Source organism: Megalops cyprinoides, chromosome 19 (genome assembly GCF_013368585.1).
Source record: "Megalops cyprinoides isolate fMegCyp1 chromosome 19, fMegCyp1.pri, whole genome shotgun sequence".
Classification (NCBI taxonomy): Eukaryota; Metazoa; Chordata; class Actinopteri; order Elopiformes; family Megalopidae; genus Megalops; species Megalops cyprinoides.
Window position 1 is genome coordinate 8,184,072 of NC_050601.1, and position 27,738 is coordinate 8,211,809.

At 43.3% G+C, this 27,738-nt stretch overlaps 2 protein-coding genes across 2 annotated transcripts in view; one reads left to right on the plus strand and one right to left on the minus strand.

The window, feature by feature from the left end:
• llgl1 (LLGL scribble cell polarity complex component 1) overlaps positions 1-8,788 on the plus strand; it is a 37,580-nt gene extending 28,792 nt beyond the window's left edge. Inside the window, exons 19-23 of the mRNA XM_036552748.1 lie at positions 214-322; positions 2,090-2,172; positions 3,998-4,133; positions 5,215-5,297; positions 8,106-8,788. Of these exons, the coding sequence (XP_036408641.1) occupies positions 214-322; positions 2,090-2,172; positions 3,998-4,133; positions 5,215-5,293 (407 nt within the window). The 3' untranslated portion in view covers positions 5,294-5,297; positions 8,106-8,788. The remainder of the gene's footprint in view (positions 1-213; positions 323-2,089; positions 2,173-3,997; positions 4,134-5,214; positions 5,298-8,105) is intronic.
• Positions 8,789-11,465: 2,677 nt separating this feature from the next.
• On the minus strand, positions 11,466-27,404 carry flii (FLII actin remodeling protein). Its single transcript, XM_036552849.1, has 30 exons — positions 27,306-27,404; positions 25,949-26,059; positions 25,683-25,754; positions 25,353-25,433; positions 24,948-25,033; positions 24,637-24,798; positions 24,319-24,422; positions 24,022-24,197; positions 23,485-23,642; positions 23,291-23,375; positions 22,831-22,978; positions 22,308-22,441; positions 21,665-21,877; positions 21,329-21,508; positions 20,954-21,036; positions 20,567-20,641; positions 20,072-20,155; positions 19,247-19,418; positions 18,643-18,747; positions 18,352-18,543; positions 17,520-17,708; positions 17,040-17,179; positions 16,471-16,678; positions 15,946-16,100; positions 15,282-15,342; positions 14,359-14,487; positions 14,109-14,215; positions 13,802-13,907; positions 13,587-13,652; positions 11,466-13,120 (listed from the first exon to the last, which is right to left on the minus strand). Exons 1-30 carry the CDS (start codon positions 27,366-27,368, stop codon positions 12,986-12,988), a joined length of 3,780 nt encoding a protein of 1,259 aa, XP_036408742.1. The 5' UTR covers positions 27,369-27,404; the 3' UTR covers positions 11,466-12,985.
• Positions 27,405-27,738: the final 334 nt, after the last annotated feature.

The following is a 27,738-nucleotide window of genomic DNA, read 5'->3' on the forward strand; positions in this document are numbered from 1 at the left end:
CTGAGGAGGTTCAGGTGAAACGTTTTGCTCAAGGGGACAGTGGCAGCACCCTGTTGAGATTTTAAGCCTGCAGCCCCCTCCTGTATTTCAGATCCCCAACGTCTACATCACACTTCCACACACTTCACTGGTGTTATTTTTATAGCATGCTGGAGGGCACTGGGATATTTTCAGACTGTATGGAAGTGTTAATCACAGTGTTCTGCATTTTAGGCTTCTACCTGATATCTCCGTCAGAGTTTCAGCGTTTCTCCTTGTCGACACGGGCCGTCACAGAGCCACGGTGTTCGGTGGATGTGGACCGGCCTCACGACTCTCTCAGGTAACAGGGCTCAGAACCAAAGGGGGGGGGGGGGGTCAGTCCAGTCCTTAGCCTCATTCTACACCCTGTGCAGTACACGCAAATGGCTGTGCTCCCTGTAAGCAGTTACAGCACACTGAATCCATTTAGCTGCAATTGGAGGAAACGGGTCGTTCCCCTCTCTTGGTTATTTATTCCGTCCCCAGCGGATGAATGCGGTTCGACTGGCCAGCTTCATACACACGCGTGTTCTACTGTAAATGTTTTAGAAGAGCTCGTTGGGAGAGCTGGAACCCCATGGCTTGAGGAGAGTGAATGCGACATAAAGAGACCAGCGTGAGCCGCCAGGGTGTAGAGACAGTAGGACAGAACGGCTGGTTCTGCTGACAGAGCACTTTGGAGGCGGTGTGTGTCACTGCTCTCCTTCCCACCCAGTGGTTTCCACTAAAGCTAAGTCTGCCAATTATAACACAACAGCCCCGCGAAACTGCCTGAGTCGGCAAAGCAAGATGGGACCACACAGGCTCTTAGTTTGCTAGAAGAGCATGTCTTTTCTTCTTATAAATCGTTAGCCAGCGCGGAGATTGAATTTGAAAAGACTCAGAAGTTAATTAGTGTAACTAGCAGTTGATGTACAGAATTGTGGCACTCTGTGTATGAGTCCTAGTCTAATTTGACAGATAGGCTTCATGAGTGCCTGTCTGCATTGAATGTGTTTTTGTTTTGTTTTTTTTTTTATTTTTGCAGTCAAATTTTATTGTCTGTAGCACGTGTATCAAAACATTTACAAAACAGGTATTGTGTTTCCAGAACTTTGAATTCAACTTTACTGCAGTGGCCTTTTTGAGTGGTTTTGTTACGTAGATCTTTTTATTTCAGTGACTGCTGATTTCATGTTTTGTTGAATGAAGAAATTTGTTTATTCAGATTTGAGGACAGTCCACATTCAGGTTAGGCTGAATCCAGTCATAGGTGTTATGAAGGCAGCCCACATCTCTCTGCTGATAAGAGAGTGAACACTTTCTCAACATATTCATCATAAACACAAGTTGTTTCTTGCGCTACAACAGCAAAAGTCTAAAGACTTTAAAATGTTACATTTAGTCCTCAGAATTCATTATAGTCTTAAATGAATTTGGACTTTCCGGGTGTGGTGCCGCCATGGTTTTCTGTCAGTGCTTTCACTCTGTTACAGACTCCATATGTGCTTGTTCTTCGCTTTTGTTGAGAGGAGCCAACAGGCAATAAACTCGACTAGATGGTTTTATGTAAGTGGTTGACTTACAAAAGCCACATGTCTCCATCCTTCCACAAGTCATAAATTGAAAGGGTCACGAGTGACTGCTCTTTTTTCATAAGCCATTTATTATTTACCACTCTATGACATAGATATTGGCCTTGTTATGCTTTCTGCTGACCTGCAGTGAGGTGAATATCAGAAGTGCTGCTGGTGTACTGGTTAAGGCCTGGGTTCAGTGCATCAATACAGGGATTTTTGCATGCAACTACATTGCAAGTATTACACACACACACACACACAAACAAACAAGTTATACATACTGTGTGCAAGGTCAGCGGAATGCCTGCAGGTGGGAAATAAAGATTGTTAGGGTATTTTTCAAGTATTTGATCCAGTGCCGATATGGCAAAATGCAGGGACGAGAGTAAACATTTTAATGTTAAATAATATGTGAGAATCACAGTGTGCCTCTTGCTAGTGATTAGGTATAAATCAGATTTGCTGGTTATCTAAGGTTGTAACTCTCCTTTTCTTTGTCTTTGTAGCAGCACCATAACAGGACCACTTCAGGCCAATGGAACACAGAAAATACACCTTGCTGGAGAGAGCCTTTCTCTGCAGGAAGCAGAAGGTATGGTCTGTCCATAACCACATCGCTGCATTAATTTAATTAGCTCAGCAGTGCTCACTCCTGGATTTGGAGATCCAGAGGCTTTTAGAGGTGTCTTTCAATTACACAGCAGGTAATTCTGCTGTGTGACTCAGCAATTATGATGTGTTTTGGGGAAAAACAAACATTCTTAGCATTCCTAGCAAACATTCTTAGCACTGGAAGGAGTAGTTACAGTAGTTTTGTAATAAAAGAAGCAATAACCTTTACTAATTAGTAAGTGTGTAGATAGAAAAGGACATACTATGTCCTAAGGTGCTTAAATTAGTAATTTCACCTAATATAAGCAGGCCAGCCATAAAAAAACATACTGATCTAGATCTGTCAGCAGTATTTTAATGGTTGATATAGAGTCCCCTGGTTCCTGGCATGTGGCTGTAACCAAAGCAGCACCTGAGTTGAATATGATTGTGCACATTTAAGGCCTCTGCCTCCTGGGTTCCTGCCTCAGTGTGAATGCTTTTCTGTGCCGTTTTTCATCCTGGCTTTAATCAGCTTTCTCTCCCCTCTCAGCGTACCCCTTTAACCAGGGGACATAAATCGCACAGGGGTGCCTTGCTGGTATCCAAGGCAACTTTTCTCTGAAATAACTCCTGTCTTGGTAAAGGGAAATGCCACTTTTGGTACAGTGATTTGTGTCTGTAGAAAAACGCTGGAAATCACATATAGTAAAACAACAAGCATCCTGAGTCTGAATTCCTGCTTTGCTTAGAAAGGAATTCCATTTCAGCTTCATTGCCAAGTGCTTTGGAACCACTGTACTAAATGGGGGTATATAGTTTTACGACAAAGATGTTATATATTCACCAAGATGGTGGGCTCTGTGCACCTTACATTAAAAGTCCTTTTCCTGCATTTTAAGTTCCATCCATTAAAATTCTTAAGTTCAGACTATTCAGTGCTAAGGTGCCTAGTTTAAATGACATTTGATTAAGATCAGTTAAATATTGTGTATCAAGTAGAGCACTGAAGACAACTGTGTTCAGCGTGGTCTGATAGTTGCAAGGTATGACCATTCCTGTCACAGTATCAAGTTATATTAATTTACTGTCCTTTCGGAAAGCAAATGTGAATAGCGGTGTTACGGTATTAGAAACGACGTCCAAAATCTGCTGTGTATTTAGGAGGAGGTGAAGTGGAAAGAGCTGGACGTGTCTGTGAGAGTGCGATGAAGGCAGTGAAAAGTTCAGCAGGTGCTGGGAATGTGAGAGGCGCTGAGCCACCCTCCCCAAATGCATTATGGGAGGCTGGTTTCATATGACAGGAGTTTTGTTGTCACCATGTCATAGGTCACTGAGTCTCCAGGACAGCTACTCTTTGAGTACTTGTCTCAAGAGAGGAAGAGAGAGGGAGGTTGAGAGAAATGAAAAGAGAGAGAATAGAACCCATTAAAAAATGATATATTTAGAATATATTTTAGAAAGTATATTTTTAGCTCCATCAATAGATTTTAAATATGAAAATTATTGCCCTTGTGGTACATTGTAATATATGTAGATTTTGCATTCATTTATTTTAAATGTGTTTGCAATATTCTTGGGCTGAACAACATATTTCAAGTCAAATCAAAGGAGAGAGCTTAATTGTCAGCCCATCCATATGCAAGTATACAGTAGGGTTGAAATAACGTTTGCCCGGGACCCTTAGTATTTCTTGGTATATGACAATGTATTTCATTTCTGTCTGGAAAAGGAGAGAATTGGTTTTTGCGGTTTGATTGGGTGTTATGAGAGTAATTCTAAACTGACTCGTGTTATTCTGAGCAGTAATCCCCTCTCTCTCTCAGGACTTCCAGAGGGGATCCAGACCTCTCTCTCTTCCCCCTCCCTGGACTCCCCCAACAGCAGTGCTGACATCACACTTGACATCACCGGTGACATCACCGGTGACATCACCTCCGAGGATGTCAAAGACTTCTTAGTGTAAGACTCCACAACTCTTCCCCAGCTTCTGGAAAGAAAATGATAACCATGAGTAAACTAGCCTCTGTCAGAGACTTTAGGCATTTTCAACTCCATTTGATTTTTATTAGTATTTTAATGTATTTGTTGTGTTGAGGATTGTTTGACCTGCAGTTTAAATGTAACCATTACGCAAACAGAATCCATAAACATGAAAAACAATGCGATACAGCTCAGCAACTGTTTTTGCCCCTGTCTTAATACCATCGAATGACTGGGGAGTTTGGCCACTGCACGACTCTGTTGGCCAACACGAGCCATCTGGTGTTTTTGCTCTCACCCCTAAGAGAGCTGTTTGTTAGAGGCCTGGTTTCCTGCCATATATGAAATACAGTTGCTAAACCAAACATGCACCCACCTTCTGGTGCGGGTCTCACTGGGCAATGCTGCGCTCTCTGTTGATGCATTAATGCCGGTCAGCAGAGCTGGGAATTGGGGAATAATGGATCATTTCTGCTTAGAGCCCTGGAGCAGGCCTGTGCCTGGGGCAATGCTGGCATACAACACAACCCTCAGGTTCACTGAGAAACTACTTTAGTTTTTTAGTTTTATTTGAACACAGAATTAATTACCCCCCCTTTTTTCCTGAGGATCACTAAGGTAATTCACTGATGTGGATATTTATGCTTTGGGTTAACAGAACATGTAGCCGTGTGATGTACAATGTCATATACAGGTTCAACAATAGAAAAAGGCAGGGAATTCACACACAGTCAGTTACACTGATGAAGAATGTGTTCTGTCCGATTGTTGTATTGCTGTCAACTTATTCTTACAGCAATAAGCTTTACCATCAAGTAGCAACTATGTCTCACTTGGTGGAGGGTATAGCTAGAAGTAATACAGAAAAAGTCCCTCAGGGCATTGGGCAAGAATTTATAGGAGGACTGAACTGGATATGGTTCTTTATCTATTTCAGTACAGCAATCCTAAATATTAATGCTTATGACTTGAGCCAGCATGAGTCCCCTTCGATGTATCGGGCACAGTTGTGACAGCTGCCTTGTGATGGTGAACGACCCTGCTCCTTTTCCTCTTTAAGCTCTGCGGAGGAGGCCGAAAATAACCTGCGGAATATTTCTGAAGAAGACGGACTGCCTCCGGGGATCCTCATTACCTGAAGAGGTGAGAGCGGGAGGCGTCCCCTGCTTTTTGGGTCCTGTGCCAACCGCTGTCACCGTAGTCCTGGCAGCCATCCGCTGACGTCCTCTCGTCTGTGTGATCTAATCACAGACACTGTGTCGGTAGCACCAAGATGGTGGACACTGCACGCTTTATAATGGAATTTATGTCCATTGCTGAGCCCAGTGAGTTCTCATGATAGCACATGCTTGTGAATATGCATTAGTGAGAGGACCCTTACTTGCAGAGTCCCTCTTCTAATCACCATGGAGATGTGCGGAATCACATATCCATGGTGACTGGAGCCAATCATTTAGAACCCAAACACACTGCAGGGCTGTCTGCTCATAAATACTCTTTCAGCAGTGACAGGAACTGTTTGGCCAGAGCAGGAAGTTCTGCGGAGTCTCGGCTGTGATTAATGGTCTGTGATATATTGCGGCGCTGTTTCAGGTAGAGGAAGATGCAGCTGTCCCCTCAGGGCCTTTGACTCACAGGCATCTGTCATTTGTTGGAGATGCTAAGGAAGTAACTGCTGCCTAGCAAACTGTGAATACTCAAGTGCAGGGCCCTGTCTTATTAATGTTGAGCTTGTTAAAGTTGTTGTTCATGCTTTTGGGTCTACCAAAGCACTTTATAGATTTCTCTGAAAGATGACCAGGGACTCCTTGAATATATAGGATCTAAATTTGATTGCAGTCTATATTTTTGTTGATCTCAGTGCGCCCCAGTGGTAATTATAATTTCATTTTCTAAATGCCCCTGTCACATTATCATTCAAACCTACCGCAGTTACAACATTGCCAGCCTGGTTCAATCACCCAGCCTTTTATGTAAGGGGAAACAGTGTTACAACAGCCGCTGGGTATTGTTGATCAGGTCTGTTGGATTTAAGACTGTTGTAAAGTGCCCAACTCAAGCTGGAAAGTAATTAAATCACTTTGTCCTCTTGGTTGAGGGAACAGTATGAACCACGCAAGGCTCACTGTAGAGTACTTCCTCTTTGTCTGTCGCTGAAAATGCATTGAGTGCCCTTACCGTCAGCTTTGATATGTAAATGTTAAAAGCTCGTCCGATGGTGTATTGGGGCGAGAGATGAGGCGCAGAGCTGCGGGAGAGAGCTGTGGGAGGATGCAGTAATGGCTAAGAGAGGGTCTTCTGCGAAGGGAAGCTCATTGGTAAGGAGGAGGAGTTCTCAGTGGGAGATGCCGTTGAGTGTTCTTCCCAGAAAGGTGGACAGACCAGCCTCTTTTTTTTGGTTTTTGTTGGCGGGAATCCATGCGGCAAAGAGAGATCCAATCAGGAGTGGAGAGTGTTAATGAGCGGGCTGTTTGGCAAAAGGGCCTTGGCAGAGGGTTGCGTGGATTGGAGTACTCAGAGGTGGCACAGTGAGCTGGAGAGACTGGCACTTCTGTTTCAGGGCTTATGTGTCAGCCTTGCCCTGGCACAAGCCTGACAATAGGACCCTTCTTCAGAGCCACCTGGAGAAGATGCCAAGCAATGCAGTGGAATGTTTGTGCCTAGTTTGTATTGCAGAGATGCCAAGGCATGGTGCTTTTTTGTTTTATCAGAAGTTTTACAGATATTCTTTCTTTAAAGTATGCTAGGGTTGATCTGAGAAAAACAACTGATCTGATCTGAGACAGTGTTTGTTGTGACAAGCACTTCTAAATCGCCCATTAACTCTGGGTCATTTTTGCATCAAGTTTTTTTTCCAGGGGTTTGTTCTCAACTTTAATTTTTCAAGCTCCTATTATATCTACATGGTAAATAAGAATTGTAGGGTTTCAGAGAGCCTTTCTACATGCCCAAGTCAATATCTAGGCTAACTTGTAAAGCTTGTAAGTCACTCTGGATAAGGATCTGTTAAGCAAATATAGTATACTACAAAACTGCCAAAAACTGCTGTGCCACCTACCTAACTTTTTGTAAAAAGCACCTCGTGTTTTGGCTCGAGAGTCCAGCAGGTGAGTCATAAACTCCATTTTACACATTTTGCACCATATTTTACAACTTAACAGTCGTTCAGAATCACTTACAGAGCAAGCGTGCAAAAGTGCGTCACACTGAAACAGATTCCTACAGAACAGCACAGACCACATCCAAACATCTCAATAAATCACACAGTGCTGTGGCTGGGGGGGGGGGTAATTAGCCAGTAAAGACTGGTCATTTCCTCACTGACCCTCTGCATCTGTGTGATAGATAAACAGCTACTCAGTGTATAACTGCATACACCTACACAGGGAAGAGGTAGGGACTTCCCTTATCTTCTTGCCTGCTATGTGCGGTACCCCTTCCACGTAAGGGAGTGGCAGCAAGGGGTGTACCCTGATCACCAAAGCAAGAAGTAATTAATTATGGTTTATTTTCAGATCTGCTTCACAGGGGCACACCTTCCTCTTGCATTATATGTCTTCCTCTATCTCCCGTTTATTCTCTTTTTACTCCTTTCCTCGTTTCCCATTCCAGCGGGGCTTAGAGAGTCTGTTTTTGCATTTGTTTGTGTTGATGTAATTGTAACACGCGCAGATTTCATTGCATCAGTGTGATGTCTCCATCCCTTGAGGACGGTGGTTTGCCATGATATTTCAGCTCTCTGGATAACCTCCTGCATTCCATGTTTTCCTCTGTTTCCTCACTTTGGGTTTCAAAGAACCAGAGATAACATTATGGTGTAGCGCCCCCTTGTGGACTTTGTGTTATCATACGCGAGAAGGGCATGTAATTAAAGTGTAGCTCTCCAAATTATAGGATATAAATGAACAAACATCAACTTTCAATATCTGACAATATCTCTCTGATTTTTAGGGCCCCAGACTGCACTGGAAATATTCTTATTGGGTGTGTTGGGACATGTCTGGATAAAAATGAATGAATCTCTGAAGCCGGGCCAGAAGCTATACTCCACGGGACCTCGATGGGCGGGGTAAAGATGGGAGCCATTCCTCTGTAGATACATTTTTTCCTCTTATATTTTGTATGTTTTTATATTTCCTCCCAATCCCTAAATTCAAAGCCTGTTTGTCTGCCTTGTCAAAAAAAAACTTCACACCGCCTAAGATTACACTTGAGAAGGCTGGGTGCGACTCCGTTAGCAAGTGTGATGCTGTTAATAACAGGAGAGAGACAGGTGAACCGTATTCTGACTGCTGGACAGCGAGTTCCCTCCTCTATTGCCCTGATCTGGACAGGTTCCTTTTGAAGAGTGCATGCCGATGTTAACAGACATCACTGCGATTGATACAGTGTGCTAAAGAAGATAATGTGCCAGACTCCCAGTCAAAACAATGGCAAGGTCAGTAATCCCAAGATACCCATCTAGAAAAAAGATGGCCTACACGATCATTGACAGCCATAACTTTCATTCACATGTCTCCAGCCTAGAGTCTGGAGGCCCTCCTCTCCCCAAAGCTCCCAGTCCAGGGGTCCACTCAGAACAAGCTGAAGGGTTTACAGGAGATGCTTGTAAATGTATGATCTTTGCTCATAAAATCCCCAAACATTTTTTTACTGTGATGGTTCATGAAAAACTAGATCAGTGAAAAGTTTATTTTTAGACCCTGTGGGTTTGAACCGATTATTTTTATTATTATTATTATTATTGTTTCATATATAACTGTCGCTGTGTATTCCCAAGCTGAAATAAATTTTTTTAACAGCCTAGATAATGCATTTTTTTGTTGCCAAGACTACGTTTGTAAAATAATTTATTCCCCTTTTGTCCTGATGTGTGAGACATCATTTCTACATCAGAAATGTTCGCCATCATAAAATCATCTGGTGAATGAACTATGAAGCTTGACCTACAGCAAGAAATCAGGGTGTTTATTCAGACTGCATCTATCTTTACATCATGTACGTGTTACCTTTTGGACATGTAAATATTAAAATTCAGAAAGAAGTCACTTTTGATGTACAATGCCAGATAATGCCAGATATTTTTTATTCTGTTCACAGTATTAATGTGTTAAGAAGGAAAACTGATTTTTTCACAAAAGTAAGTTCTGTAGTTAATGTAAAATATTACTTAAGAAATGTTTTATATTTTGTAGATCTCACCAGTGTGTAGATTACTAATATACACTGGGGTTTTGCTGGGTAAACACAGTATATTTTTTAACCTAAAATGAGAGTACCGGGTCCATGGTTACAATATTTATGAAGGGTCAAGTCTTGTCTTGAATAAAATCATTAGGGTTCAGTACAAAATAAGCTCTCCCCTATTAACTTAAAGTTAATGTAGTCCTCTAACAAGGACCCTGTCACTGTATGAACAGTTTATGAACCTAGCATAAGAAGTCAACCAGAGTTCCATTCCAGTTAGTTTAAAGTCTCACCTGGGTACAAATCTGTTCAAATGGATTACTCCATTGCTATAAGCTATCTGAAATCCATAGTTTCTGATAAAGTGTCAAGCACAGGCAGTTTTGGTTTGTGTGGTTTTATCACATATAAAAGTATTGCTTCAAGTGCTTTTAGAAGTTTTTTTTTTTTTATAAAATGCTATGAATGTAGATGATGACTTAGAAAAGTGACCGTTTTAATGAGCAGCCTTGCTGAAAGAAGTGGCCTGGGTAAATGCCATACTTCCCCATACCATCCTGCTTTTATTTCCTGAGAATCACTTATATTGGTGGGGCTCCTTTCAGAATCTTTTCATTTTAATTATTTTATATATTTTCCCTCCAAGCAAGATGAAAGTGTATTTTTTAAATGTATTGAAATTGGCACCTCTCCTGTGGAACATAAGACAGTAGTTTACATTACCTTTTCTCATGTATAATGTACAGTATGTTACTTTGAGGTGATTTATCACGAGGTAATATTGAATTTAACATTAATAAAGAACTGTGGCATAATATCCTACTTGATTACCTGTTATTGTTTTCTTATGTGTGGGGGGTCTAATTAAAAAAATTACGTTGGAAGTAAAATGGCTTCGTTCAGGAGAAAACCAATGTCTATTACAATTACAGTGACAATTACAATTACAACCTACCTCGTGCACATACACCACTGCACCTTTTTTTTTTTTTTTTAAACTTTGGCACTGACTCCATCCCCCCCCTGTAGGGGGTGCTCTCACTTCTCTGTAGCACAGAAAAGACCTGACCCCCCTCACCTGGGTCAGGGGAGATGGCAGTTCCTCTTAGTACTGGAATGCGTTGCTGCATCTGCTCTTTTGTGGAACAAAGTGTTGCTATGTTTGTGGAGACCTTATTTCATTTTTGGAGACAGCATTGTTCTCCAAGCATGTATGTTTTGACAACCAGATACTGTTTCTATATTTGTTTGCTATTTTCTTGGCACAGGCGTTTTCCTTTTCCTTTTTTGGGACACTTACCGGGTCTCTGGCATTTCATTTGGTTATCAACCCGAGGGGCTGGGCAGAGCTGCTGCAGGAGGACGTCGGCAACTGGGCCTGCGAGAGCAGTCGCTTCCAGGTATAACCTGTTATAGCGTGTATGGACTGTGAGTGGTCATCGTCAAAGCAGTGCCTTTTACTTTGCTGTGCTTGTTGGTACCCAAAACCACACATTGTTAGGATGCATAGCTAGCAAACGGGAGGCCAGGTTAGATGGCCAGAATGGGTATAGGTCATAACAGATCACACCATCACATATATGAAGAATGTTATGCTATTCTGTACCTTCCTTATATATACACACACACACACACACCTAATCCAATTTTACATGCAACATTCAGTTTTACATATTCTCTGATTAGGGTATCCTAGGCTCTTTGTATTCTGACCGCAACAGGTGGTCAATGCAACTGTGTTGACGCAGGCAAGAGCCAGGTCACATGACCAAAACTCTAAACCTTGGGCTTTTTAAAAGGTCAAAGGTATTATTGGCTTCAGTTGCTGGTGAAGGGCTAGCGTCCAAATATGACACATTAAGAATAAATTTAGATATGTCATCAAGACCAAGTTACTCAGTTAACAAATGCTAAGGTCTACTATACTGTATGAAACATTCTGCCGAAAATGTGGTGCATTACATCGGTCAGATGTGTTCAGGGATTCTGCAATCATGTCTACACCTCTGTCTTTAGTGTACAACAATGTAAAGTTCACCCATTTCAGGCCTAATGATCTAGATTCCTGGGATAAATGTTATGTAGTGCTTATACTTGAGTCAGGGGAGTTCAACAGAAGCTGTCATGTGAAATTTTATTGGAGTACAAAATCCATAAATACAGTAGTTTCTGACCTCAAAAACCAAGATTCCACTCTGAGCAACCGTCTTGCAGACGTACAGGACATAACTCAAAATCAAAGTGAGGTGTATTCTGAAACATGGAATATATCTGTATACATAAACATATAAAGACATGTGGCAACTAGTAGGACTAAACCTCGACACACAGACAAGAAAACAAAATAAAAGCACGAGGGCTAACAAGAGAATGCAGGTCTGGCAACTGATGGATGTAAACACTTCCAACCTACCCTTTCCTGCCACTCCAAGCATGAAGGTACAGGACCTGTGATATGTAAAACATAAGCCAGAACAACCGTGTATAGGGTTTGCGTAATTACAGTTTATATCCCCTCCCATTTTAAATGCACATCGATATAACCATGACCTAAAACCACATAACTGTGAATCTACTTGGACAGCACGGCCCAGTGGAACAGTGGTCTGTGGAACAAAAGACCATTTTTTGTGAAGAATTTTCTCCATTCTTTTGTCCTACATTCTCCTTTAGTGCATTAACTGCCCATGGTAAACACACCCAACAACACTGTGCTGAGAAGGTACTTGGCTACCACCGCAACATCCTATATTCTACAACAGAAGCCCCAATTATAGAAACTGGCAACATTATAAACACGTAAATGGCAATTAAAGCAACTAAAATCTCGTTAAATTCTTAGTCGGTTTAGGTACAGCTGAACCATCAGAATATTGTTGGCACATTTATTTTGTTAAATATCAATGACACCCAGAGCTGGAGTAATTTTAGAAGACAGCCATAAGCAATTGCCATCAGCACGTGGATTGCCAATGGACACGGGTATGGACACAGCAATTTCCCATTGAAACGGTCTATGGAAATTCATACTCTAAATGCTGTGCGTTTTAGTCATTTCTATTGCAGCTGTAGAGCCATTCATAAATCAGACACCTTAAGAATATCAACAATCTGCAGTTACAGTAGATACTGAGGTGAAGGGGTCTAGAAGGACAAATACACCAAGTACATGCCAAGTACAATGGTTTCCTGATAAATCTCTATATATAAAACAAAAACTGTGGCCCTTAGGTTAGCTCCCCCTAGTACTTTAAAGGAAAAAGAAATGAAAACGAATGTACTTAATTAGCTGAAGTAACTAGAATTCTCAGTGTCCTCATAATTCCTTTTTTAATTTATGTCTTATTTAAAAAATAATCAGTTTCTTTAACCAATATGTTCTCGAAAAGTAAGTGGGTTTTTCTTTGCGAGTATAGCCCTTTATAAACGTCTGTACATTTAAATGTAATCTCGAAAGCTCTGTTAAACTCATTTGAAATCCATGATTCTTAAAATCCTCAGCCAGTTATGACCTCACATTCAGAAGACCCGGGAAAGCAGCAGGTGTGTATAGACGCTGTGAAGGTGAAGCTGTGCGTGCGCGGTGCTGTGATGCGGTGCCCTGGCGGAGCCGGGAGGTGCTGCGTGCGCTCGGCCGCCACTCTCTACGCGGGCGGCTTCTTGAAGGCGCTCCAGGCGTGGAAGCAGCGGGTGAAGCAGTGGGGCTCGTTGCCCTTGCGCACCAGCCGCAGCTTCCTGGGTTGCTCTGCCTCCTTAGACCTCATGTGCTGGATGTACACCTGCCACGTGTGGGGATAGCGGTCAGAACACGGAGAGCGCAGCTCTGCCCCCCAATCCACATTCCACTGATGGCACTGGAGGTTAGGCTAACGGCATCACCATTTGTGCTCAGTTTCAAAAACTCTGTTTTAACACGTGTTACTGTCTTCATTACCTGAACAAGATTATAAGGCTTGGTGGTTGCTAAAATTAACAAGGAAATGTTATGTAAAAAGTAGCAACTGTTGAAAACATTCCAGATGTGTTACTCATTAAAATTGACTAATTTTTAGCAGTTGCTCTGATGAAGTGGGAACCTCTACAGGCTTAGTGTTTGGGGTCTGTACTTTTAGGTTTAACGGACAAAGAATATTTTTCTACAATGACTAACAACATCGGAAATTACAGGAGTGTAGTTTGCACAGGGCTGGGGAGATTCACAGATTGATCACCACAGTGTGATCGATTCTAGGCGTTTAAGCTCACCTGACAAGCTTTCAAGCTCAGTTTGATCTCCACCTGGCTGGTCTGAGTGCCCACCCACATGTACACCTAGAATTCAAACACAAATAATGTACAGCTTCAAACAGGGAGCATGACACTACACCTCACCTCACTGCCACCGCTTCTCCACCAGCATATGTGTGTCTCTTTATGCAATATGATCTTATGTGACTGACAAAATAAACATAAGCAGTCACCTCTTTCCCATTATCCAGGAGCATGATGTCGTCATCAGCAAGGTCATCCTGGCAGAAATCGGAACACTTCTCCGACACAGAGAAATACCCCTTCTCATTGGAGCACCTGAGATCAAGGGACCAAATCACTGAGTGTAAGATGGAGTTGCGCTGACAACCTCCACCATCATGCCACGATCATTCGTCCTTGACATTTGATGTTTCTCAAGTAACAGACCTCAAATGTCAAGGACGAACCTGTGTGGTGGTGGTGTGAAGATTTTAGCTGCCTCGCCTGAAGATCAGGCCCAACTGAGAACACACCCACCTGAACAGCCTGGCAAATTTCATGTATTCTGCATCCTCATCGTAGGGCTTCTGAGAACCAATCCCAACCCAGAAGAAGTTCTCAGGCTCCTCTCCCTCATTGATCACCTGGAAGGAAAATCTCAGTCAGTTCTTAGTACCATGTACTCAGTAATTTACATTTACATTTACATTTATTATATATATTATATGTATAATTTCTATCAACATAGAAAGACACCAGTATCAACATGTAGGTACAAAGTGCTAACCTGTTTGCTGTATGTGTCATCAAACATCGAGTTCATGATGTCCTCTGCCAGCTTAGCCTCATCTGGGTCTGCTGCCCGGCCCACCCATGTGTACACTATGCCCTGGTTGTCTGTGCTCTCAAACGGTACCTAAAAGGGGGCAATGTAATGCTTTAACATGTGCGTCCTGTGTGAACATAATTACTTACAATATAATCAAACTGGAGTAATTCAAGGTGTTTTGTTGACCAAAAAAAATCAATAGGAATGTCCACGATAATTCCCTAGTCAGCTATTTTGAGACAGGCTCACAGAGTACAATTACATATCATAGTTATACACTTATATACTTAATGGAAAAAAACGAGTGTGCAACTTCATATGGCCTGCTGTGATGCACTGCCAAGCCCCTCCTCTCTCCCCCACCCACTCTGATGACGTAAGTGTCTGGCCCTGGGAGCATGGCTCAGACAGAGGCGGTGTCACATCGCCTCGCCCTTCAGTAGAGAAAGCCAGGAAACACAACCCAGCTGGTCAGATTCCAGCCATTCCCTTCATAAACGACTGGGCTAAATAAATCATTTGAATGAAATAAGGCTGGGTAAAAGGAGACACACAAACACACACCACACAGAAATAAGAACACTGAAATGAGCCTGGTCAGCTCACGTCTTCAACGCTCCAGCACTGCCACCGAACACGAATCAACATGAAGAGAATCAGTTCATACATCTACTGTAGTACTGGACTGGAAACAGACTGAGTATCATTCATCTCCTGGCCTTGTGTATGTGAATACTGTGTGTGAGTGTCTGTGACATTAGACCATCAATATGTGTACCCACTGTTTTCACTGTATCACCATACTGTAACTGAACGCTTTTACTGGGCCATGTACCTTCTTCATGGTGCTACTCATGCATCGAGTGGTATGTATTCATTACCTTTAATATGAAGCAGAACTCAGAGTTGAGGTTGCTGGAGTCTGTGGGAATCTGGATTGTCCTAAAAAGGAGAGATGACATTGACACACACAATTTACCACAAAAAGATATCTGTGGTGTTAGGGGTAGTTTGTTTTAAATGGCTGCTTTAGTTCAAATGTATGTGGAAACCTGACCCCATTAGCAGAAGCCATGAGCACTTACAAAACATGGTCTCCTCTGTATGTCAAGCCCTTGGAAGTGTAATGTAAACCTGCATACAACATCAGCCAGCCTCTGCTATCCACCTAAAACTAGTCTTAGCACCACCTGGGCTTTAATAGCAATTACATTACATTACATTCCTGACATTTAGCAGATGTTCCTACCCACAGCGACTTACATAGGTTATAATTTTACATGTTATCCATTTCTACAGCTGGACATTTACTGGAGGAATTCTGGGTTAAGTACCTTGTCCAAGGGTACAGCAGCAGTGCTCCAGCAGAGAATCAAACCGGCAACTTTTCAGTTACAAGCTCTAGTCCTTACCACTATGCAACACAGCTGCTCATAATAGTTCAAGAAAGATCTTAATCCTGCCCCCCTTCAGAATTTAGCCCCCTCTACAGGATTACAAAGCTACAGTAACAACGAAACAAGTGCTGTTACAAGGGCTGTTTACCTGGTACAGAGGGCACTACCGTTAGTCCTGATGTGGTACAGGCTAGGCTGCACACTGTTCTCCTTATGCTTCCTCTTCCCCTTGTGAATGATGAATTTCCTCTTGAAGTGGGACAGAAACTTCAGGTTCTCCTGCTGCTGCGTCATGCGCACCACCTTCAACGTCCAAAGCATGAAAAAGTTGCTTTACAACAGGCGTCAGGATACTCACAGATCCATTTAAATGTGGTGTCACGGAAAGATAATGCTAGTCAGAGATCAAAAAAATCATCTTCTGACTTACTGTTCTTGATATGAGAATCAGTCCTGGAATGTCAAGGAGTACTACATTACACCACCTAGTGCTAGACCCTGCTGCAGGCTAACAAGGGTACTGCAGCATGAGTTTACCTCTTCATCTATCCATGCAACTCAGACAAGAGGCCTTTCCAATCACTTTAAAGACCATTTCAAATACAAATGCAGAGGAACTTGACATGTAACTGGTAGATCAGTAAAGAGAGTGGCTGAAATGACAAACACATGCCTCGAGTTTGCCTGGGAAGAGGCTCTCAAACTTCTTCTGCAGGCTAAAGGTGAAGGTGAGCCAGCCCATGTTGGAGGCCTCACGGCCCTGCCAGAAGTACACCACACACTGGAAGTCCTCCTCCGGTCCCTTGTCCTCATCCTCGCCCTCTTCGTCCCCCTTCTCCTTGTTCTTCTCATCTTCTTCATACTCCACTGGTACCCAGTATCTATGAGACAGAAAGGAAACAGTCACCAACACCAGCTACTTCTCAGCTACACATCAGCTACTGTGTCAGGGCTACTACAGTTTGGGTACGATTCCTGTCTGAAGTGTCAGGATAGAAGAAAAACGGTAAAACTGATTAACATTATTTACCCGCTTAATAAAATTACACAAACTTAAACTGAGCATATTTTGAAGTTATACAGCTGGAGATATTTTGAAGCAATTGTGGTTAACTACCTCTCTCATGAGTGCACCAGCAGAATACAATGACTTTACATCACCAGGCCCTCAAACCCCTAACCTTTGTATATCCACAGTATGGCACAAAAAGGAGCATGCTTGAAGTTGTTTTTTGACTTCACCTGCAGAGGAAAACATAGCAGTCCTGCGTGTGGAAATGGCCAAACTCCTCTTCAGGCAAACGGGCAAACTTCTTCCCCTCCAAAACGAAGCCCTCCATCCCGTCCAGGTCCTCGTTCCACTCCTCCATCATCTGCTCTGCCTGCCGAACACAAAAGCAGAGGACTCATCATACCATATGGACACCAGGGGCTGGCACAGCCTGACTGGACTGTTTTTAAGAAGCAGGAAGACATGTTCTGTGAGAACATAAAACTGGAGGAGTCAGAGGCAAGGTGATAGCTGGCGTAACCAAGCTTTTATAAATATTGTAAGTGTCCTTTCTTTTGTATAATCAGTACATATTTACAAATGCACCCCAAAAGAGATCAGAGACAGATCTGTTGAGAGTTCATCTCAAGCTCCAGTTAAAGTTGTTGACTGATATTTGCATGGTGCAGTTTGATAGTGTCAGAGAGCAGGCGTGGCAGCAGAGCGCTCACCTCTGTGAGGGGCATGGGAGGCTGCCTCGGGAGGAACAGGGCTGTCAGATCGGCCTTCATCTGGTCCTTCTGCTCCGTGTCCTTCTTCACCTTTCCTGCCAGCCCCTCGTCTTTCAGCACCGTCTCCGCGTTCCGGGTGTAGTCCACCTTCAGCACGTCGTCCCAGTTCTTGAACTTGGATTTAAACACCTGTTGGTTCGGGGAGAGGGGAGCGGGTTAGACCACATGAGCTCAGCGAAAACATGAATTCAAACAATGCATTCTCATTACATTTTTTGCTTGTTCAGCAGCCATACTGTCCTGTAGCCTTTCTATTGCCAAGTGGCTGTGATCTCCTACAACAGAAGTTATGATTAAAATAGTGTAGGTTCGCCAATGAGGTGACCTATTCCCTAGACAAAGCAAAAAAACGTATCCTTGAAAAGGGACAAGGAATGTCCTGTCCTGTCAATGCTGTCTTTATGCAGAACTGAGGCCCACACTTATCATAGGTGATGGCTCCACATTAGCGGTGGATAAATCAATACCTGTCACCTTTAAGAGCTCTATGCAAGCTTAACTATTAGTAGTAGTAGTATCACCGCAGAGTGCAAGTGAAAACGACCTGAAATAATACTTTATTTCCTGCCATGTCCCATGTCAAAAATGCCCCACAAAGAGTCTGCTTTTACACGTGGACATTACACATCTCTGCCATTTCGTCATAATGAGATATGGTGCATTAACCTGCATGCCTTGCAAAGCAAAGCAGAAGCAGGAATGTTCTGCCGTCTCTGACAGGTTCAGGTGCCACGGTGCCACAATGACATGGGGGTGTGGTACGGGGGCCTACCTGGCACTCGGTGCCCTCCAGGTTTCGGATGACCACGGCGTGTTTGGGCCGGTGCAGCATGCTGCACATTTCCTGGCCCAGCTTGAGCGCCGCGGCCCTGACCAGCCGGGGAGACTTGCGTCCGATCCAGATGAACACGTCCGACCAGCAGTCCAGGATGTACACCCCCTTGGTGTCCAGCAGGCTCTGGAGCTGCAGTCGGGGGAGAGAACATGTGTTAGGCTACGTCAGAGACAGAAATAGGGTTTGCACTGTTGCGCTTCATGCGGGAACACTGAAGGCTGACATTACCAGCCTCAGCTCTGGGAGAACGTCCAGCTTCAGTTTCTCCTTGTGTTCCACTGACAGCTTGTAGTTAATCTGAGGGAGCTCCAGGTAGCCCAGGCCCAGGCCCACCTGTGTATGAAAGAAACAAGGCAATATGAGGAGCTAATCAGAAAAACTCAAGAAAAAGTTCTCAAAATCTAATGTCATTCGTGTGTAACATTTTTTCCTGTTGCTGTTAATGCATGGCTAGTTAGTCTCATACGGTTTATATATTTGATTTGATTCAATGTATCATTTTATCTTGTTTTAATCTGATACTGTTTTGCAAATGTCTAACGTGCTGCAAATCTCAACTGATAAGTCACTGCTGCACTGGCACTTGTACCAATTTTGATCATACGCTTGTTCAACAGAAATTCTGCGCACGAACGGCATACACATTGTCAGTAAGAAGGTGCACCCATAGCAGCACACTGTTTACAACATTCAGAACCTGGGTCTGCATTATTTCATCAGTTACCTGGCAGAAAAGCTGCATGTGCATCTGTGATGTACAACTCTACAAGGCAACAATGTCCATGTCAGCTATGGGTCCTGGTGAGGGCTTTAACCTGGTGGTCTGCCATACCTTGTAGAGTTTGGGTCGCACCGGAGCAAAGTCGTCTGGGACGTGCTTCTTGATTTCATCAGGCTGACCCCCGAGCATTTCCCAGACTTCCGGAGGCTCCTGATTCTGGACCAGTGAGGTGATCTCAGCTTTGCCCTTCCTCTCATTCTTATTGATCTTCTCAGCAAACAACCTGACAGAAATACACAGATTACTGCCAGAGCGGCACAAAGCATGTCTCTTTACGTCAACATACTTCAGTGCTTCAGTCATTTATCGTTGTTGAAATTAAGAGAAAACACACATTGATTACATGAGAATCTCAATGACGCCATTGAGCGAATCATGCAAGAGTGAGTGATCTGCTTAACTGCTCTTTTCCTGCAAAGTCAAATCTGGAGACATTTGGGATATCAACTGAGCCAAGTGTTAGACTGAGGCATCACACGAAACAGATGAACACATACATGAGAGAGCAGAGTATTGCAATGAGTTATTAAAATGTAAACGCTGCATATGCCACTCTGCTCTGGGCTGATAAGATCCAGTGTTCTGAGGGATGATTCATTTTGAGCGATCACTTCGATTAACCTTGACAGGCCTCGTTAAGGAGGAAGAAGACCTTGAGCGAGAGCTCAACAGCTCTAAACTAGGCTAACTGCACCTCTTGGGACACTTTGGATGTCTCCAACGCTAGCTTGAATTGATAGCCCCCTTTTTTGTATCTGACGAAATGAATAAGTTCCTTAATATGAGAACACTGTTGTCAAAACCAGAACCCTATCTGATGTCACATGAGTAGGCTGGCCATGGCCCAGTGTGTAAATTCAGAATTGGAATATATACCTGGCTTTAGTGGTGCCGCTCAATGTAGCATTTGCTCCTCTCCACACGAAAATCTCCAATCCGGCGTCCAGCAAGAAGACAAAACTAGAAAAGCAGTCACAACAGATCCTTAAATCAATCCATAAAGCAAAACCATGTGCTGTCAGTTTCTAATAGTTTGTAATAGATTTCTACACAATTGCTGTATGACATTTACGGCATCTAAGGTTGTTCTATGAGAAAACTAAACCCAGGGAAGGTGTCTGGATTAGACTAACAGAGATGCCTTGTAAGGGCCACTTGCTTGCCTAATGCTTGGCATAAATATTTCAACCATTCTCCCCTGGGTCTGCTATTTATACTTATATAAACACTTATCAACTTCCCACAAAAATTGCTTTTTGCAGAGAGCAAATTCTCTGGAGCAATATAAATTCCAGACTAAAATGAGACGGACGTGTAAGTCACAAATAAAGTGCTGACGATATTTTGGAGTGGAAATGATACAGGACTCACCGTGGGTCCAGGGAAGCAGCCTTTAGGGGGACAGACTCCAGCCGAATGTTCTTCTTACCATACACTCGGTAAAGCCTGGTCACACAACAGACAGCATCATTTCACATGTACACACACACACACACACACACACACACACACACACACACACACACACACACACACACACACACACGCGCGCGCGCGCACGCACGCACACGCACGCACGCGCACGCACGCGCACGTACGCACACGTATGCACACATGCACGCACACATGCACGCACACATACATGCACACATACGTGCACGCGCGCACACACACACGCGTATGCACACACACACACACACACACACACACACACACACACACACGCATGTACACACATCACCCTGCTTCTATTTTCACCTGGTCACATATTGCGTATCCTCCACTGTGTAAAACCCACTGGCAGTTCCTCCCTCGATGTAGGAGATTTCGTTATCAAATACCTGATAACACAGAAGCCAGGTTATCATCTCTGTGCCATACAGACATAATAATGACCATAAATGGAATATGTGTTATCAGTAAACTGCCTTGTATTCTTGCCTTTGCAAAAAAAAAAAAAAAAAAAAAAAAGGCACACTGGTTCACACTGGAGATTCACTTATCTGAAAGCCTAAACGAACAAGCACAATATACAACTCTGCAATGGCTTCCTTCCTGCTTCCTGTTGGACATTCTGTTCCAACACTGTGCATGTGTTGCTGAGGGGCGGGCCGAGTGTTTCTGTGTACTGACCGCACTGAACTCCTCACTCTCCTCCCCCATCTCCTCACGGATGGTCCTGCACTCTGCCCCTAGGTAGTTGCGCAGGTTGACCGCGTGGATGGCCGAGCCGGCCTTCTTGTCCAGTGTGGCCTCCTGGCCGATCCAGTAGAAGATCTGCCAGTTGAGGGCGCCGTTTTCATCCAGGAACGTCTGAGAAACCACAACCACTGCCGTCGTTAATTCAGAAAAAGCCACTCACAGAGCACAGCTGGCAAAGGCAGAGACATTTCGCCAAACATTCACCTTGGTTAAGAGAAGGAACAATAAAGAGAGTGAGGGAAGGAAGGGAGGGCGTGTTATCCTTGCCTTTAGTATGATGTAGCAGTCGGCCTCATAGAACTTCCCATGGAAGGCTTCATCCACCTGCATGGGCACAAAGTTCTCAATCTGCCACACGGTGACACCTGGGATATGGCCCACGTCCTCCTGGAAGAACTCTGAGTAATCCAGCTGGGGTTTCTCAAGGTTCTTATCCCAGCGTCGAGCCTTCAGGTCCCCATACTTTAGGTCCCCATTCTCCTGGCGGGACAACCGAACAGCGCACAGGTTAGATGGGTCCTGTAGGGCAGTGCCTCACTTCCACAGTTTTGTGGCAGTATGGTTGAAGAGCACTTGGAACATCAGGTTTGAAGGTTTAAATCACTGTTGTACCCTTGAGCAAGGTACTAAATTTAAACAGCTTCAGTACATACACAAGTGAAAAAGTACACAAAAAGCTATGCAAGAGAATAAGAGAAATGAGCAAATTAATATTGCAAAACAGTGTCAGCCTACGCACAGATTTGCCTGATACTCCGTGTAATTGACTGAAGACAAAGTTCATTTTATCAATCATCTGACGTTCCACAATGACTGACAAAATCTTGCCAAAAATACTCTAACTGTAGGCTTTTACTGCACCTTAGACTGTAAATATGACACCTTCCTCATTGCTGTGGAGATCCTTTACCTCAATGGATTTATTTTTCTCCTGGGCCACATCTGTCATGCCCTTCAGCACCTGCTTGGCCTGGTCATCCTGGGAAGAATCCTTACGCCGTCTCAGTCTCATCTTTCTGGCCAGTGGGTCTCGTGGGCTGTTTCCTGTGGAAAAAAGGTGGAATATACCTAAAACAACAGAAGTTTTTCTTCCCAGTGTAAATACTAGACACTTACAAAGGAGGATATTTACAGAGGAAATTCAGGCTGGGCACCTTGCTCACGGGTACAGTAATACATTACATTAGACTATTGTCACTTAGCAGACGCAACTTACATAGGTTATAATTTTTCACGTTACCCATTTATACAGCTGGATATTTACTCAGGCAATTCTGGGTAAAGTACTTTGCCCAAGGGTACGATAGCAGTGAACCAGCGGGGAACTGAACTGGCAATCTTTTGGTTACGAGTCCTGCTCCTTACCACTATGCTACACTGCCACCCCACTCTAGACTCTGACCAACAGAAAGCAGCTTCCAGATATACAATACCTCCGCCCGCTGCAGCTACGGTGGCCGGGGATGCTCCAGCCAATCGGAGCTGGTTCTGCAGAGAAAAGTCAATGTTGTACCACTCTGCCGTCCTGTCCACGGGTTTGGGGGGCATCACTAAGTTTGGGTTTTCCCGAACATCCAGGACCTGAAAGGCAAAATTAGGCCATCAGCATTAAAGCTTGTGATCCGGACAGGGTAAGTACCTTTTTGTGTCAAGAATTCTGAGGAATGTGTTCAATCTAACCACAATGCATTCTGACTACAAGTCTAAGGCAATGTAACTTTTTTGATACTTTCACAGCATCAGAAGTAAAATAAGTCTAGAGCAGAACAGAAAAAACCCCAACACTTTATAAACTCTTTCTCAGTGCTAACAACAAAATGGATGGAGACTGGACTGAAGTGAGGCCTAAGAGTCTTCGCCTTTTCAGTAATTGAGAACAACATTGACCCCTACCTCGAGATCTGTGAGGAAATGGATTGCTTCTGGCAGCGTTACAAGGCGATTCTTATTCAAGACCAGCTTCTTTAGCTTCCCACACCTAATGACAAAACATACATAAATCAGCGGACAGACAAAAACGGCTTTCAAGTCTGGCGCATTTAATGACCACATTTGCTGTTAATGTTTCAGAGAAGATTGAGGCTGACCTGCACAGGCCTTCAGGAATGAGCTCCAAGTTGTTATTGGCTGCCATGAACTCCACCAGACTGGCCAGCTTCCCAACCCCGGAGGGGATACCGTCAAAGTCCAGCTTGTTTGAGTTCAGATACAGCTTTTTCAGCTTACCTAACTTGCAGATGGCAGACTGAAAGCAGAGCATGGCATGGAGAGGCTGCATGAGCTGTGCTGAAAACACATCACATCTAAATTATGAGATACTGCTTGCCGAGGCAACATCCTTCTATTTATATAAAAAAAAAAATACTGTCTCAGCACAATTTGCAGGAGCAAATTCAAAGTTTTAAAACATTGCGTGCTTTATTTTTTTCCTGGTATCTGTATTGTAATAGCTGAAGTTTCACATGACTGACAGAAACAGTAAACAAATGGGAAGGCATACAAAAAGCCAATACCTTACACCTACTAGGAGTTAATTATTTTGTCCACATATATTAGGCTTTCAATGCGCTCACCATACTTAGTTTCAAAAACCTCCTACAGACACCAAACAGCTCGACTCTTACAGGAAGTGACGTCAGCTGGTTCCTGGAGAGGTTGAGCGTCTCCATCTGCGTCCACTGATCGATACAGAGCGACAGCTCTGAGATCTGGTTGCCGCTCAGGTTGAGGCGCTTCAGGTTGGACAGAGTATAAAGGCACTCTGGCACTCTGGTCAAATCATTACACGAGAGGTCCACATCTGCCATGAAATAAACAGAGGGACAGTGAAGTGGAGGTTCTCTCTGGCTTCTGGAAAAAAAAGTTTTTGCCTATAAAGGTAACATTTGATGATATTTATCTCAAAATATGCTGGTCTGTACCTGCCAGATTAGTGAGACCCTCCATGCTTGTTGGCATGTTGCTTTGGGTGCGCTGTGTGTTTCTCAGATGTAGAGTTTGGAGGGCCACCATAGCAGGAAGCTGTCTGTTCAGACAAAAAATGTAATCAGAAAATGTCAATACTGCCACCGGTAGTACACGCCTGCCAGCTTTTACCATCAATATTAATCCATGAGGATGAAAAAGCAAATGCTCCAGGTCCTACATACAGGCATTCTTTATGTTTCACAAATGGGAATAACCAAAATCAGACCGGTTTTGCACCTCTCAGAAAGCAGCCAGCTCTGTCTCTTTCTCACCTTAACTGTGCGTGCATGAGGGGGTTGTTATTGAGTATCAGGGTCTGTAGGTGGACCAGACGTCTCATCTGAGGCGGTAGGCTGTCCAGCTTATTGTCGCTCAAATCCAGGTACAGCAAGTCCGTCAGGTTAATGAACAGCTGATTGGGTATGTTATCAACACTAAAAGAACAAAGAAGGTAAGAATTAGCGTGAAGAAACAGCATGCGCATGCACGAACACAAATAAGATCAACGATAACCAAATCACTTTTATTCCTGGCAACAGCGACAGGAGACCCAAACCCATCCTCTGATAGCAAAGGATCTCACCTGTTATGACTGAGGTTGAGAACCAGCATGTTCCTGGAGTTCTCTAAGTCTCTGGGAATTTCAGTCAGCTGGTTGTAGCTCAGATCCTGGGGAAAAAACAAATCGACAGCAAACATATGTAAATCATTTAAAAAAGACAACGAGACCCATCTTTACATCTGTGAATCGTAGTAAAAGCAAACTGCTAATCTCTGGACACCTCATGCACCTGGCCTGTCCTTGAGCAGACAAGAGCTGGGCCACTGATCACAATAAATGAGCCACCAGTTAAAGGGTGAGGGAGGACAGTCAGCAGGGGGGATGATGAGAACAAATGCCCGTGACACTGCATGCCTCGAGGAATAGCGCAGATTTAGGCCTTATCTACACATTTGAGACATTAATCCCCAGAAAATGCTTACATACCAGCACTGAGAGGTCATCCAGCTGAAAAATGTCATCTGGGACACCGGAGTTCTTTAAGTTGTTCGCTCGGGCAACAATAGCCTTTTGGGAAAGAAAGCAATTTTCCTCAGTAAAAAACCCACTGCTCACATGTTTTGCTCTCATCTTGCCACATTTGGATAAATGTTAACAGCTCCAAGACTCACTTTCATTCAATGACCTACATGGAGTTAAGGGGTGTTAGCTATGGTGTGACCTCAAAACTAAATTAGCTAGAGACGAAGATGGCTTTCTTATACAGTGACCAGTGTTCACTTTCATATAATTTTCTTCTGTGTCCTTGTCCCTTACCCTGAGGCACGGAAGACTGGACAGTTCCCCATGTAATGTTGTCAGGCTGTTGTGGCTTACTGACAAGTGCTCCTGTTTTTTTGGAAAGAGACAATACCACATAGATTAGTTTTATGTACTGTCTTATTTCATTCATATGTTTCATTCATCCCAAAAAAAACAGAATTAGGTTACAGTAAAAACATAGGTTCTCATATGGCAGCTGAGAATTCCAGCACATATGACCCAAAAGGTTGTTGAGGCCAAATAATGCCTAAGCTGTTCACCAGTTTCTGGAGGGAGGCCAGTTCCTCTGGAAGATAGCAGAGCCCAGTCCTGTTGAGTTTCAGCCATCGGAGGCTGGTCATCGACTTGACATGTTCTGGAAAATAACCTCCCTGGAAACAGAACGGATATCAAACCAGCAAATAAGGTCAGGGCAAAGTCATCAGATCAAAATGTCAAAAGAAAACAAAGGCTTAAAATGAGCTTATTTCCATATAAAATCGCTGCCTTGGAAGTAGATAATGCTGCTGATGGTAGAGATAACAATGCTTCTTTAACAGTTTACTTGTTCCATTTAGATGGAGGCATAGAAGAATTACTGAAATGTGGTTATGACTCTGACCGAAGACGTTAAGGGCATAAACATGACACCATTCTCAAAACGTCATATAAGCTTTATAAGCTGACAGTTGTAAAAATTGGGTTTTATATATGGGGGGCTGATATATCACTTTTACACCACTTAAATTCCTTTTTCAATACAAGAACAACAAAAAAGTACTAGTAGTAAAAGTATTTACTAGCGACATGACAAGACCCACCTACAGCTGCTAGCTAACCACCCTTAATGTATTCAGCAAGTCGAGCAAAGGTAAGCTAGCTACCGAGTCAACCAATCATTATCAAGCGTTTGCTAACTTTATTTGCCAGTTTATTATTTAACTAGTTGGTTAGCTAAATAGTTATATACCACCGATATTGAATAACTGTTCTGCTTGCCAAGAAGCCACAATAACATCACACACGCATCAACGTTAGCTACTCACGTTACTGGTGTAGCTAACTTCGACTAGCCAGGCGGCTAGCTAGCTGTCTATTACAACAGGAAGTTAAGTTGGTTTGTTACCAACCTTGTTAAAGTTCGCTAGCTGACTAACTAAATTCCCTACAAGATTTAAGTAGCTACCAATGACTGTTCTTGCTAGAAAACTAGCATTAATGCTATGGGTAGTAGTCGGGCCATTTCAAGTAGGGGTTGGGTTGACAAGGCACGTCACAGTTAGCTACAAGTTAGCAACTGTTCAAACCTAGCTAGTAGCCAGCGGTCTTATTTAGATACCTACTAATGCGTACAGCCACCCAGCTAGACAGTTGGCTATCAACCTAACTGTATGCTATATTGACAAAACCACGGTAACGAATAAGCCAGTCAGCTAGTTACCATGCTGAGACAAACTAGCTAGCTGAGAAGCTAGCTAGCTATCAATAATAATAATGGCTGGCTGGCTAGCTACATATCGTTCGTTAATAATAGTTACCACTGATTAATAAACCGGCACACCTACCTAGCTAACGTCTGAAACAAAACCCAAAACTAGCTGGTTTATTTTAATGAACAAAAATACAAAATTAACTTACTTTAAAATCATTTCCACTGAGGTCTACCCCCCTGATAAAGGGAAGGACTCCGGTGGCAGCCATTGCAGCTGGCGAATGAGTCAGTTTCTGTCTATTTCTGGGTGGGTTGCTGCTGACTGTTGCCCAAGAGAGAGCCGCCTGTCCGGCACAGCTGCTGTAAGATGCACCCCTTCTAAAACAAAATGGTACATCCTCGAAGTACAGAGGCATAGGCAAAGAACTGTAGCGGTTTAACTTATGTCTTACACGTAAAAAAACAGTTGAAGTTATTTTCCTGTCCTTTACCCCATCTTCGTGTACTTAAGGTTAAAAAAAAACTTGTAATAAGGAATAGAGTTAAGTTCTCAGTACTGCATGGAGGGGCATGGGACATACGCAAGAAACGCTTGATTATTTAAGAAATTATCTTCAAGTAAGAATATATAAGTGTACT